This window comes from Alexandromys fortis, unplaced genomic scaffold (assembly GCF_014885135.2).
Source record: "Alexandromys fortis isolate MF-2015 unplaced genomic scaffold, M_Fortis_MF-2015_v1.1 scaffold_229, whole genome shotgun sequence".
NCBI classification, from domain to species: Eukaryota; Metazoa; Chordata; class Mammalia; order Rodentia; family Cricetidae; genus Alexandromys; species Alexandromys fortis.
The window spans coordinates 1,108,510-1,122,786 of record NW_026068122.1 but is presented as its reverse complement, the minus strand read 5'-3'; the positions used below and the strand labels follow the sequence as shown (position 1 = coordinate 1,122,786).

General features: G+C 36.5%; 1 protein-coding gene across 1 annotated transcript in view; it reads left to right on the top strand.

The window, feature by feature from the left end:
* Ano3 (anoctamin 3) overlaps positions 1 to 14,277 on the top strand; it is a 292,415-nt gene that overhangs the window by 28,157 nt on the left and 249,981 nt on the right. The window contains exon 2 of the mRNA XM_050125418.1: positions 6,934 to 7,008. Within this exon, the coding sequence (XP_049981375.1) occupies positions 6,934 to 7,008 (75 nt within the window). The remainder of the gene's footprint in view (positions 1 to 6,933; positions 7,009 to 14,277) is intronic.

Below are 14,277 nucleotides of genomic sequence, written 5' to 3'. Positions count from 1 at the left end.
ATATGTATATTTCATAAACTTAGAGGCAGTACCAAAACAGGAGAAGGAGTCCTCAAAAGTATGTTAGAACAAAAAGAAAGGATGCACCAGATTATGTTTGACATGAACAATAATGGGGCTACTGAGATGAGAAAGGTAACCAGCAAGAAGTGGGTAAAGAATAGATAGAGATTGGAGTTTAGGAGAAAAATTTTAAAAGTGTGTGAAAAAAGTTTAGTGAAACCTGCTATGGGGTATGGATGCACTGAAAAAAATCAAAACCAAATAAAGTGAAAAAGCACTTGAGAGTAATTTGAAAGACCGAAGGTAGAGGGGAAATGAAGGAATTTATTTTAATTAAAAATGCATCAAACGACAGAGAATGGGGCATCAGGGAGCTTATATTTTTGGTTGGTGAAAGAGGTGGAGACATCTGCACAAGCAGAAGAATTGGTCTTCGTAAGGAATGCAGTTTGTTGGCCTCAAGTAGCTGTGGGAGTGTGGGGTATATCACTACAGATGTGAGTAGGTGTGTGGAGACTGTGGAAGTTTCTTCACAGCCCTTCAAGTGAGACAGGAAGCAAACCATCAGCTGAGACTGAGATTCGGAGAGGAGGTGTTGAAAGACAGTGTTTGAAAGTGAAGAAGATGACAAAACTGTCTTCTAGGTAAATGAGAGCAAAGTGTACGGGGGTATATATTTTCTCCAGTGGGTAGACTTTAGTACATACTTAAAGTCTTCTTTATGAATTTGAATAAATTTACTGGCAGATTTTTCTAAAAACTGCTGTGAACTAGCTGACCAGGCATAAGCAAATGAACACACACACACACACACACACACACACACACACACACACTACAGGATAAGGAAATACAGACATAAATACAGAGAGAAGCATGGACAGATACACACACTGATACACACACCAAATCTCTCATTCCTCATACTTTAAAATAAGAATTTTACATGTTTCTTGCACACTCTTTAAAACATCCTTTAATTTGTGCTAAATTCATGTTACAGTTATAGTACAAAAGCACTTTTAAAAACAAGAACACAAAGAGTTGATATGATATGTAGGCTAATCTAGACTCCTCCTGTCCCCCTCCCTTCAGCCTGTCTCTTCCCTCTCCCCCTTTTCTCCAACTCCACTCTCTCTTCTCCTCCCTTTTGGCACTCTCACTTATGAAAATTGCTTTTGATTGTAAAGCAAATAAAATATGAACAAAGTGTTCACCATCCAACCAATATAAGCAAGTATCACTTGAGAAATCACTCTTCTCACTCCTTACACACAGGGAAACTGAGGATCAGAGGAGAAAGACCAAACCAAAAGCTTTCAGATTTCATGCATTCCTAGCTGGCCATGCATTTCTACCTGGTCATTACACAACTTATTTTATTTGGGATACTTACTCTTTAGCCTCTAATAATCATCTTAATGAACGATTTTGAAATAGTATAGATGCTGTAGTGATGCACAATGCAGCTTAAGCTATGAAGGCATGTATGTTGAAGATTCATGTGCATCGGTCCTTGGTGAGCTACACTAAGCTATACAACTTTTTATGTTAAATTCATGATAAAGTTATTGTATTTTAAAACTAACTTTATTGTGCCATGGTGGTCACTGAGGAAGTTCTTAGACTTCATAGTTATTTAGTAAAAGCAAGAGGATCAGAGAGTTTGCTACAAAAATATGTCCACCTGGAACATCAGAAGCTACATTCACAAAGTCTGACTAAACTTGACCGAGGAGGATGAACTGAAGAAAGATAACATAATGGACATTCCAAACTGGATGGAAAGAGCTCATGAGGCCTCCACCCAATGCACAGAACTATGGGCAAGTAAGGAATACTACAAGAGAAAGAGATGGTCCTCCTCAGAGAAGAGCTCATCAATTGATAGTCCAGTACTAAATAGTCAGACCTAAAAACAAAGTCATATTGACTAAACAGATTACATTTAGGAATGAATACATATGTACATATGCACATATACATATGCGTGAAAGAAAAATCGGTTTAAAAAAGAGGTCATGAATTTGAAGCAGAGTGGGGCAGGATATATTGAGAGTTTGGAAGGAGAAAAAGGAAGGAAAATATCTTGTAATTGCACTATAATTTCCAAAAAATTAATACAGCTACAAACACTGATTATGAAATGGTCAATTGTATCCAATAAAATGTAAGTTTCACTAAATTCTACTCACAAAAATCGTTCCCACAAATAACTACTCTTACAATTTAACATCTATACACTTCCTTATACTTTCTTATTTATGCATCGTAGATAAGTAAACATGTTGAAACTACAAACAGTCATTTCCCATGAAGAAGACACTTTCTTCTTCATGTAATACGTAGTGATATCTTTATACATTCACATCACTCATTTTCTGATGTCTACATTTGTACAAAAGTATTTTAAGATTCACATTCAATTTGTTCAGTATTGCATATAGAATTTCAACAAATAACATTCTCCTTTGATTATTTAGTTTGTATATATGTTTTAAAGAGACCATAGCAGTGATTTTTTTTGACTTAAAAATGTATATTTGGGATTGAGTTGATGCCAGTTTCTCTGGCAATAATGTAAGGTATACTCTATTTCTCTATAATATATTCGTGTGTTTTCTTTTTTACTTTTTTTTATTTAGCTTTTCTTTTTTTTATTGAGAAAAGAAAAAAAAAGGTTTTCGCCTCCTCCCAGCCTCCCATTTCCCTCCCCCTCCTCCCACCCTTCTCTAATCCAAAGAGCAGTCATGGTTCCCTGCCCTGTGGAAAGTCCAAGGTCCTCCCGCTTCCGTCCATGTCTAGGAAGGTGAACATCCAAACTGGCTAGGCTCCCACCAAGCCGGAACATGAAGTAGGATCAAAACCCCGTGCCATTGTCCTTGGCTTCTCGGCAGCCCTCATTGTTCGCCATGATCAGAGAGTCCGGTTTTATCCCATGCTTTTTCAGTCGCAGTCCAGCTGGCCTTGGTGAGCTCCCAAGAGATCAGCCCCACTGTCTCAGTGGGTGGGTGCACCCCTCGTGGTCCTGACATCCTTGCTCGTGTTCTCCCTCCATCTGCTCCTCATTGGGACCTTGGGAGCTCAGTCCAGTGCTCCAGTGTGGGTCTCTGTCTCTATCGCCATCACCAGATGAAGGTTCTATGGTGATATGGAAGATATTCGTCAGTATTGCTATAGGATAGGGTCATTTCAGGTTCCCTATCCTCAGCTTCCCAAGGGACTAACTGGGGACATCGCCTTGGGCTCCTAGGAGCCACTCTAGGTTCAAGTCTCTTGCCAACCCTTAGGTGGCTCCCTTAACTAAGATATGTGCTTCCCTGCTCCCCTATCCAACCTTCCTTTATCCCAATCATCCTGTTTCCCCAATCGTGTGTTTTCAAAATGTTGAAAGCTTGCTGGATAAATGGCTTTTGTAGCTATTTATTTACTAGTAATAATCTACATCCTCTTCTTCGAACAATTTTTATCTATGTCAAGGTATGATGTCAATCTAATTGCATTTTGATTTCTCTTGCATTTAGTTTTAATATTGAGATTTATAAAATTCTTGCAATTGATTTGTCATTTTACTGAATTATAATCAGAAATGAACTCAAGAATGGATACCTTCTCTGCCATTAAGTAAAAACATCTGTATCTACCTGCTTGGCAGTCTGAGGATGTGCAATGGTTTAGGGGAGCCTTTTCAGACACTGACAAGATCTAGATAGAGACTGAATGGCTCTTTTGCCCCTACCAAGCACACAAAAGTATAACATACATGTATGTAAGGTTGTTTTATGCTTTCCATGTATTTAATTCACACATCTATATGACTGTATGAAACACACACATTCCGATTTTGATCAAGCAACCCTGCTCTCTTCTATCCATATATCTCACAAACTTTCCTTCCTTAAAGAAAGATTTCCTTTTAATTTATGTTTTATAAATTTTGCATTTATTTTCCCATGTAATCTATTTCCACATAAACTTTACATTTATACATATTGCTCTACTCATATTTGTATCATATATTCATGTGTATGTCTGTTACAGATCTATGAATTTGGCTGTCAGAAGTTTGATGAAAACATACGCTGTGATCCAATATTCTGATTTAGTACCTTAAAGGTTTAAAAAGTGAGTTCTTACGTAAACAAATTCAATCTATTTATTTTATAGAAACCTATAGTAATAATAAAAGTTAAATTCCTCAAAGTTATTAAATCAGTTTAGCAATGACTCACTTGCAGTCTGAACTGACTCATTAGCTCTTTTGGAGACAAAAACAATATCACACACTGACAGCTCTGGCCTTAACACTGGGGGATAAGTTGTGTACTGTCATCAACAATGCATGACTCAGTCTAGTTTGAAGATCATCCATCATTCTCCAGTTCAGTGAGTGGTTTCTGGCAATACTGGAAAGCACCGATTTCTCATTTTAAATTGTCTGATAATAACTTCCTTCCTTTTCAGCCTTTTTTTACTTTATGTAGCTTCCCCAACAAAGATGGCCTTGTAATAGACTCTAACATATTTACAAAATTTTAATAAAACTAATGTGCCCCAACTCCTCTGGTGTAATGGTTAATGTTCGGATTCTAAATCCAGTGATCTTAGTTTGTATCTCAGTGGAATCTGTTCCTTACTAGTCAGTCATCCTCATCATCTCAGACCATGAAACCTGACATAAACAGACTGTCCATGCCTGCTTCTGCGTTGCTGAGAGCATGTTACACTTTTAATAAGACCAATGTAAGCTTTACTGCTGTGACAGACAATAACCTAATTTTGTCCTCTTAAAAATCACAAATGATTAAATATGTTTCCATAAAAAATACAACTTTGATAACATTCTAGCCTGGATATGCTTACCTAGAAGACTTCATATTTAAAATCACTTTCGTGTTTATATCATAGATACTTCATTCATTTAAAATTCTGTAACACACTTTATGTAACCAATTTAATATAAAAGTGAAAGCTTGGACACAGAGACACCGTAACTTGCATTTGAAGCAAATGTTCCTAGACATAGAAGACACCCTCCATAACTGCATTTAGTATCTAAGATTCTCAGTCACAGAGCCAAAATAGCATTGTTTTCAACCCCAGATAATCCATGCATGGCTGTTACATTTTCTCTGTTTTCTTTTATTTCTTCTTCTAAACCAAGTTGTTTGATAACTAAGAAACTGTCCTGGTCCATACATTTTGTCCAATCTTCTCTTCTCTTTTAAAAGCATATTCATTGCAGAATTTCAGCACTCATTATTGTATAACATTCAACTCATGTCTCCCATTGCCATCTGCCTCTCTCAGGCTCCTGAATACCTAATGGAACTGTCTTGAATTCAACCTAACATTAGTATGTGGGAAATGGCCATTGCATTTTACTAACACTTGGTTTCCTTCCTAATATTCCTGACTTGATAGTGTCAATCATTTATTAATGGATTAGAATGGACAGAAACAAAGGAATTGGTGAAATATTAGGCATTATGGATTGTTGATTATTATCACTTTACTAACTACTTGCTGTGAGACAAGATCTTTTTTACCACAGGCTTAATTTATTTTCAACCTATTAATATATGTAGGCCAACTCTAATTTTTTCAGCAAGATTTCAGTGTCGTTACTATTCCTATTTTCCAGAAGAATTGTGGTCAGAGATCTCAACCTCTTTAAAGTTGGAATGCTACATTGTTAATGGCCTACTTTCCACACTATTGCATACCTTTGGGAAAGAAGAATGTTTTTCTGTCTGTCTCTCTTTGCTTCTCTCTGTCTCTCTGTCTCTGTTTCTCTCTCTCTCTCTCTCTCTCTCTCTCTCTCTCTCTCTCTCTCTCTCTCTCTCTGTGTGTGTGTGCCTGCATGTGTATGTATCTATGTTTATATCAGAGTTTAACTTGAGATATGATTCAGCACACATCCACCTAGTTCTTTGAAATGGGAATTCTCATATAGGTTCATTAACTCAGATAGGATAGAGGGCCAACAACTCCCAAGAATCTTTCTGCTTCTCCCTTCTGAGACTACCAATATGTGCCACCAGCACATTTTGCTTCTTCCCTCGCTCCTGCCCATCCTCCCACCCTTTCTTCTTTCCTTTCTTTCTTGTGTATGTGTGTGGGTGCCTGTGCAACAGTCAGCATATGAAAGTCAGAAAACAACTTGGGAAATCAATTCTGTCTTTGCACTATGTGAGTCCAGGTTTTCAACTTAGGTCATCAGACCTCACTGACTTGCTGAGTCATTGTACTTTGCTACAAAACAGACTTTTACATTGGTGCTGGAGAGTGAACAGACCTCCAAACTTGCATAGCAAACAGAGCAAATTATCTAGCAACACAAGAAATTTCTAAAAGTCATGAGTATCACTAAATATCAATATTAATTTGGTGAATTGACTTTAAAGGGTCACTTAGAGCTGTAATGTAAAGCATAGATTTTACTGACCTTGTGGGCAAATAGGATGTTCTAGTACGCATGAGTGAATTGAGAGAAACTGGAGTTACGAAAGTACAAGTCATAGTTATGAAATTTTGATGGTTTAATGTGGCTGTGAAAAGGAGCATTTAAGCAAGGAAAATGGTACAACTTTCAAGGTTGGCTGCTCAGGTTAGAAAAAGAGCATATTACTCACACTGGGAGAATATAATTGGAAAATCTGGCCATCCTATGCCTTCTCAAAGATGACAGCTAAATCAGCTTACATAACAGCAAAGGGGAACCTACCCACCTGGTTAGTTTTTAATGTAATTTACTGAGCATTGTGTCTTCCTACACACTTCTTCATACTAACTTCAGCCTATTCTACATAGTAGTTTAACTTTAGCTACAGAAAATACAATAGTTCTTTTTTTTCCATAGTAATTTTCTGTTCTGGTCTACTGAATTCTGGGGAAATTTTTATCTTGCTCTTTTGTTCCCTCTCACAGATGTGCAAAAGTTGTACTCATCTTGTCAGGGGCTTGAGAGGAGTATGTGGGCAGCCCAAGGCAAACACAATGAAGGTAAGATGTAAGGCTGAAGCTTTAGACATTGCCACCAATTCAAAGTACAATGTAATGTGATAGCTACTTGGGGAGTTTTATTCAGTGTGCAATTCTAAAACAGCATTATTTTTGCATTTCATATATATAATACTATAGCTTATAAAATGTGTTGTGAGCAAATTTATACCTGCTGATTAATTATTTTGTCATACCTCAAACTTCTAATGTAATTTCCTAAATTTATAACCTTTTAACACAAGGTCCTATGCACAAATTTTTTGGAATATTCTGATGTGGGAGTGATTTCTTATTAATAAAAAAAAACCTGCCTAGGCCCCTTGATAGGCCAACCCTTAGGTGAGTGGAGTAAACAGAACAGAATGCTGGGAGAAAGAAGCTGAGTCAGAGAGTCACCATGATTCTCACTCCTGACACAGCCGGAGGTTAAGATCTTTCCTGGTAAGTGCACCTCGTGGTGCTACATAGATTATTAGAAATGGGTTAAGAGGCTGAAACTAATGGGGCCAGGCAGTGTTTAAAAGAATACAGTTTCCGTGTAATTATTTCGGGTAAAGCTAGCCGTGCAGGCGGCCTGGTGCTGGGGACACAGCCCACCGCTCCTATCACTACAATATTCATTGTTAAAAGGTATTTACGTATGAAAATAATGTTATAATCTCTATAGCAATAGATAATCAGCAAAGACTACTGTATAAATTGTGTATTATATATGTATTTGTAGACTTTAATATAAGATAACAAATTTTGTAAGGTGCTGGTGTAATTTGTACGCAAGACTACATACTTTCAATGTATGAAAGATCCAATTTCCCTATGACATATAGAAGTTAGCTACATAAAAACCCATGAAAACTAAAACATTATTGATTAAAAGCATATTTAATATGTAACAATTTTTAATGAGAAAGTCCAATTCAACAAGCTAACAAAGCTATTGTTTATTATTAGAACTAAAAAAACTAAGTCATTCTAATATTAGAGTTAAGAGGTCTGGAGAGTTGGCTCAGTGGTGAAGAGTACTTGCTGTTCTTTCACAGGACCCACATTCAGTTCCCAAGACCCACATGGTGGGTCACAACTACCTGTAACTACAGTTATAGGGAGTCTAATGCCCTAGACATATACATACATGCAGAAGAAAAAAATCTCATGTCCATAAACTAAAAATAAATGTCTTTTTTTTTAAGTGAGAGAGGTCAAGTTTAAAAAAAAATGAAGTTGGTGTAGGAGGTCCTTCTGACTATGTGTTGCTTTCATTAGTTGAAAAAAGAGACTGCCTTGGCCTTTTGATAGTGCAGAATTAGATAGGCAGAGTAGACAAAATAGAATGCTGAGAAGAAGGGCAGTGTGGCAGGCGCCATGAATCTCCGGCCTGAGATAGACATAGGTTAGAATCTTGCTGGTAAGCCACAGTCATATGGTGATACACAGATTTAATAGAAATGGGTTAATCAAGATGTGAGAGTTATCCAATAAGAGGATAGAGCTAATGGGCCAGGCAGCAATTTCATTAATACAATTTTTGTATGGTTATTTTGGGGGTTAGGCTAGCCGGGTGGCAGGACACAGCCTGCTCCTCATACTACATAAAGTGGCAAGCACTGACAATTTCTGTCAGGAAAATATTTCACTGAAGTCTACACTCAAATCCAAGAATATCCACTGCATTTTCTTTATTAAGAATTTTTTATAATGCAATCTTTTCTCATTTTACATAGCTATCCCCTTTCCTTATCCTTCCCCTCCTCTCATTTTCTCCACCTTTCCTACATCCCACATTGTATCCATTCCTCAGGAAGGATAAAGCTTTCCATGGGGAAGCAACAAAGACTGACACATCACTTCCTCCTCCCTAGGAGGCTGAGCAAAGTCTCCCTCCAAAAAGAATGTGCTCCTAGATGCCAGTTCAATCCACTGTTTAATGAACAAATCAAGATGAGTACATTTGACAATAATAGCCAAATGCTGCCAACTTTCTGAGTCACACAGATAATGTACCTTATCTTGGTTTTTTAAATTTGTTTTTGTTTCTTTTTGTTTGTTTGTTTGTTTGTTTTTGTGTATATTCATCTGATAATGCTAACAAATTTATGAGGCCTATATTGATAATGAAGTTTTGAATATATGAATAAGGATGTGGGAAATAACTTCTCTGTGCTCTAACTGCTTTGGAGAATCGAGCAGAAAAACTGCTTGGACATAGGTTTATGATAGTAGGAAGTCTTTCTTAGCTGGCCAGCAACTACACCAGTTGTTTGGGATCCCAGTGAAACACCAAGTCTCTCTCATGGTGACCTTTTAAGCACCTCACCCCCCACAAACATATTCTTGTTTGCCAGACTTCAGTTAACAAAAACAGTAAGCCAGAAGCAGAAGCACAGAACATAAAACATGGTTAGTACACTTATAGATCTTTGCCAGAACTCTGGGCTTTGATGGATTGGGTCTTTGTTTTCTTTTTGGCCATCGGTGCAGTCTACATGCTGAGTTTTACAACCTGAATGGCCCTTCCATCATTGAGTCAGTTGTGCTAAAGTCTGAGGCCCTGTTATTTAGCCACTTCCACACTTACAGAAACCCAGGTCAAGAATTGAATCCATACAGTTTTCCCATAGAGTTAGAACACTTCAAGTTTTTAAATACCACCACTATCCTCTGAAATTTGCAACACATGAAATTCCCACAAAACCAAGAAATCAGATTAAATTATTACAAAGAAGTACATATCTTTTGTCTCATACCTAGGCAAGAGCAATTATATTTATAGAAGAGGCTAGTTACCTCCCATATATTCATAAATAATTTGTCAAAGGGGGGAAAGATAACTTGCTAATCGCCTTTCATTAAGGTTTTAATTAAAAGTTTCTAATTTTTATCAAAAGTGTGTGATTGTAATTTCTGAAAGAACATTTATTAACTCCAAGATGGGAATAAAAAGTCTTTATGGGTTTTTGATCCTACTGCACCTATTGGTTTTGTGGGAGCCTAGGCAGTTTGGATTGCTCTTTGGGCTGACGAGGGAGGGGGACTTGATTGGGGGAGGGGGAGGGAAAGGGGAGGCGGCGGTGGGGAAGAGACAGAAATCTTTAATTAATTAATAAAGAAGTAAATAAATTAAAAAAGTCTTTATGACTTAACAGAATGCAGGTAATTATACAGTCACATGAACATTCTGAGAACCTGACCAAATAGTCAAAAAGTCAGTGGATTATTGAAAGCCTCTTTCTACCTTAAACCAACTCTGATTATTCTGGATACTTTATTCCTACTTTCTCTTTAAATTCTGTTTAAATGAGTTATGAATTCTTTCCTTTAATTTATTTTAAGATGGCATAATTAACTATATACATCTATGGTATATGTTGTATGTATTTCTGTGCAAGCATGCAATAAGTTATGATCAAATCAGACAAATTGGCATTTCCTTTTTCTTACACGTTTTTATTTTCATTTTATTGAAAGCTTTCAACTCTTATACTCCTTTGGAAACATTATGCAATGAATTATTATCAATTATAGTTATTCAGCTGTGCCATAGGAAACCGGAACTCACTGTTCTCTAGTTGTACTTCATAATTCTTAGGAGTATACTCTAAACTCTATAGTTCCAAACCGGAAGTAATTCCTATTTGCCAAGTTGTTCCTAGAATAGGCCCTGGAAAAGCTGAATCTTTATATCAGCCATTTCACTCCTTAAACAACACAGAAACAAACCTGCACAAGGTATATGATATCCAGTAACCACTTTCCTTAGGGGAGATATGTAGTCCCTGACTCACTTGTCACAGCACTGCTGTAGGTTTCTCTTTCAAAAGATACTGAGCTTGGTGTCACTGAACAGAAAGATGCTGAAGAGAAGGTCAAAATTCAAAGCTGAATCCTGAGTCAGATTGATACATTGAATAGCATAGATAGAAGCAAAAATGTGGATATATATATATATATATATATATATATATATGTGTGTGTGTGTGTGTGTGTGTGTGTGTGTCTGTGTCTGTGTCTGTGTCTGTGTGTGTCTGTGTCTGTGTATAATAAAATATACGATGTTCATGAGCACTATCGTACTTAGTTAATAAACAGTTCAATAATACTGTCTAAGTCTAAATATTTTCATTACTATATCACAATAAAGGAGCTTATTTTGATTTATCAGGTAAAATGACCTTGCAAATCAAAGGATTTTAAAAGGGAGTATGTAGCAAGTTGAAAACAAGCAGGCTGTATCTATGTATTTAGGAGTATACATGTATACAAACAGGCACTAGCTGTGTTTTTTTGGAATATGTATGTATATACAAATACATAAATGAATGCAACAACAAATAATTGAAAAAAGTAGACCATGAATTTGAAAAAAGAGTGATGAAGGGTACATGGAAGAGTGTGGGAGAAGAAAGGGCAGGGTAAAATAATGGAACTATATTATAATCTTAAGAAATTAAAAAAGTTATTAGTCTTATGGATGTAGTATAGAATGAAAGAAAGAGAACCAGAAGGGTGTGTGTGTGTGTGTGTGTGTGTGTGTGTGTGTGTGTGTAACTGATTGATTTATTCCTTCACTGTCCACCGTCAGGTCAAATTCCCTAGAGCCATGCGGGATGAGGCAGTCTGGCACAGTCTAGAATCATCTGGAAAAAGAGTGTCAATGAAGGATTGCTTAGATCAGGTCAATCAGGTTGGCCTATAAATATCCCTGCCTTTTTCCCCTCAGTTTGATGGGTGAGATTGTGCATGGTGCCATTTTATGGGCTTCCTCCTGAATTGCATAAGACTAGAGAAATTTAGGTTAGTAGTAAGGAGTAAGCTTTATTCTCTCTGTTCTTGGCTATGCTGTAATTAGCCAATTTGAGCTCCTGCATTGACTTTCTTACAATCATGGCCTGTAACCCGGAATTGCATGCTAAATAAACCCTGTCTTCCATTGCAAAAAATATTTTGTCTGGAATGTTGTGCAGAAATGTGAGAAGGTTCCCTGTCATCTTAATGAAGACAGAACATAGCCAACTTCTTCATTCTTTTTCTCTTTCTAATCCTTCATCTCTGTTAATTTCTTCTTCTTCCAAAGCTCATATTATCTGGGATCTCCAAGGCTTGCGTATATGGGTCCTTATTCTCTATGAGATCCAGGGCGGCAGGGCTCACAGAAAAGAAACTAGAATTTAATTTATTCAAAGACATTTATATAGTCACTTTATTCTTAATCATTTTCAACAGTAAGTGTTCAGTGACTACACTGAGTCAAAGATAATAATATATTATCTAATCCATCTTCTAAACCAAAAATTCAAACAACAAAATATAGAACCAATATCAACATTTCTCTCCTCCTCCCTTCTCCACCTGTTCTATTTCTTCTTGCTGTTCTGTGTGGTATAACTTTGCACTTTAGAATCACAGTTAGTAATTACTTCTACTATTCCTGAGTTTCATAAATCCAGATTATTTTTTTTGTATTTCACATGTGATATTTGTGCTCTCTCTGTAAATCTCAAGCAAGCCTATAACTATGTTTTTGGAAGAGACAGTTGTAAATTGTCATATTTACATTGGACTTCTAGAATACTTCATCTAGTTACCAGTCAGCTGACACATGTCCTTGTATTAGCTGTTATTTCCCACATTGTTGTTTTTCAGTCTATAAAGACCAAATTCACCACAGCACTTCGAATTCCACTTTGGTTGTAGACTCCCTTTTGTTTGCTGTTAAAATTCCTTCAGCTTGCAACTTCTCCTCACTTTATTTTTGGCACTGTCCTGAAATCTTTCCTATAAATTCTCAGATGGGGATCAACCTGAAGCTCAGAGTTGATCCTTTCAACGACTTGACCTGACATGTGGGTGATATGGACAAACAGTCCCTATTATCCCAAAAGGAAATGAGAAAAAAAAATCTCTCTATTCTTTACTTTAGAAGAAGTATGATGGATGAGTTAGAGTCAGGCTGGAAAAATGGCATTGGCTTTTCACTTCAGTTGAACAGTCATTTATGATATTTTATACAGACATCTTCATTTTTACAAAAGAAGCTAAAAGCATGGATTATGATTTCCAAACCTTTAACAACATAAAACCTTAGAAGACCACAGAAAACAACTCTACATTCAGATTTGTATCAGCTGGATTCTCTACTGAATGACTGTGACATGGAATAGTTAGTAGCCATTCCTCACAGTTTTACTGAAGTTGATAAACGGGTCTGAACTGATAATAAATCAATCTCCTGCTGCTCACAAGTAGGGTACTTGGTCTCAGTGTGAACACTAGATGGAGACACCAAATTTACCAGGAAGAGCTTCTCATTTCACACCTGTGGGTCTCTCTCATGGAGAATGCTTTCATACTAAAAAAAAATAAGTCATGGGCTTGAGATGTATTTAGTGACGTAGCATATGTTTGTCATGAAGTACCTAGGTTTGCTACATGCTAAAATATAAATGCAAAAAAAATAAATAAAATTATCTAGTCACATTAGTGCTGGGTAATTTCTTAGCTATATTGACACACTAAAATTTCACAACTGTATGTGTGTTTGTATAAGTAACTTGAGATGCGGTATAGGATAACTTATCCAGGCTCGTGACAGACAAACTGACTTCAAAATTAGAACTATTCCAATCATTTAAATCTTTAAATTTGTTTGAAACTTAAAAGATCTGTTTTTACAGTTACTGAGACAAAGTTTCTGGTAAATGAATTCTAGTCATGGAAATACCCTAGGAAGTCACAGCACAAAATTTCCTGACATCTTTTAAGGTCAAGACTGCCTATGCTCTCAGCTATTAGCTGTGTTTGGAAACCAGAGACTAAGTATTATACTATATATAACCACACAGAAGGTACAATTTAGTGACGCATCTCTTAGGAAAAATAGAAAACTTAGCACATGATTAATACTTAAGAGTACATGACTAACCAGCATAAAGGAATCAGAGAAGAGCCCATCATTTGATTTAATTAAGTGTTAACTTTCTTAGTGAGGACAAAGATGTTCAGAAGACATCTTATGTGACCTACTGTATTCAGACAGTGAAGGGCCCTGGAAAACTAATGATCAGCAAGTGGAAAGTAATCTAAAAAGATTATCTACCTACATATCGGTATGCCTGTCTATCTATCCATCTATCTATGTATCTATGTATTTATCTATGTATCTATGTATCCATATCTATCTATCTATCTATCTATCTATCTATCATCTATTTGTCTCTTATGTATGTATGTATCATTTGTATCTGTCTATCTATCTATTATCTGTACCTCTCT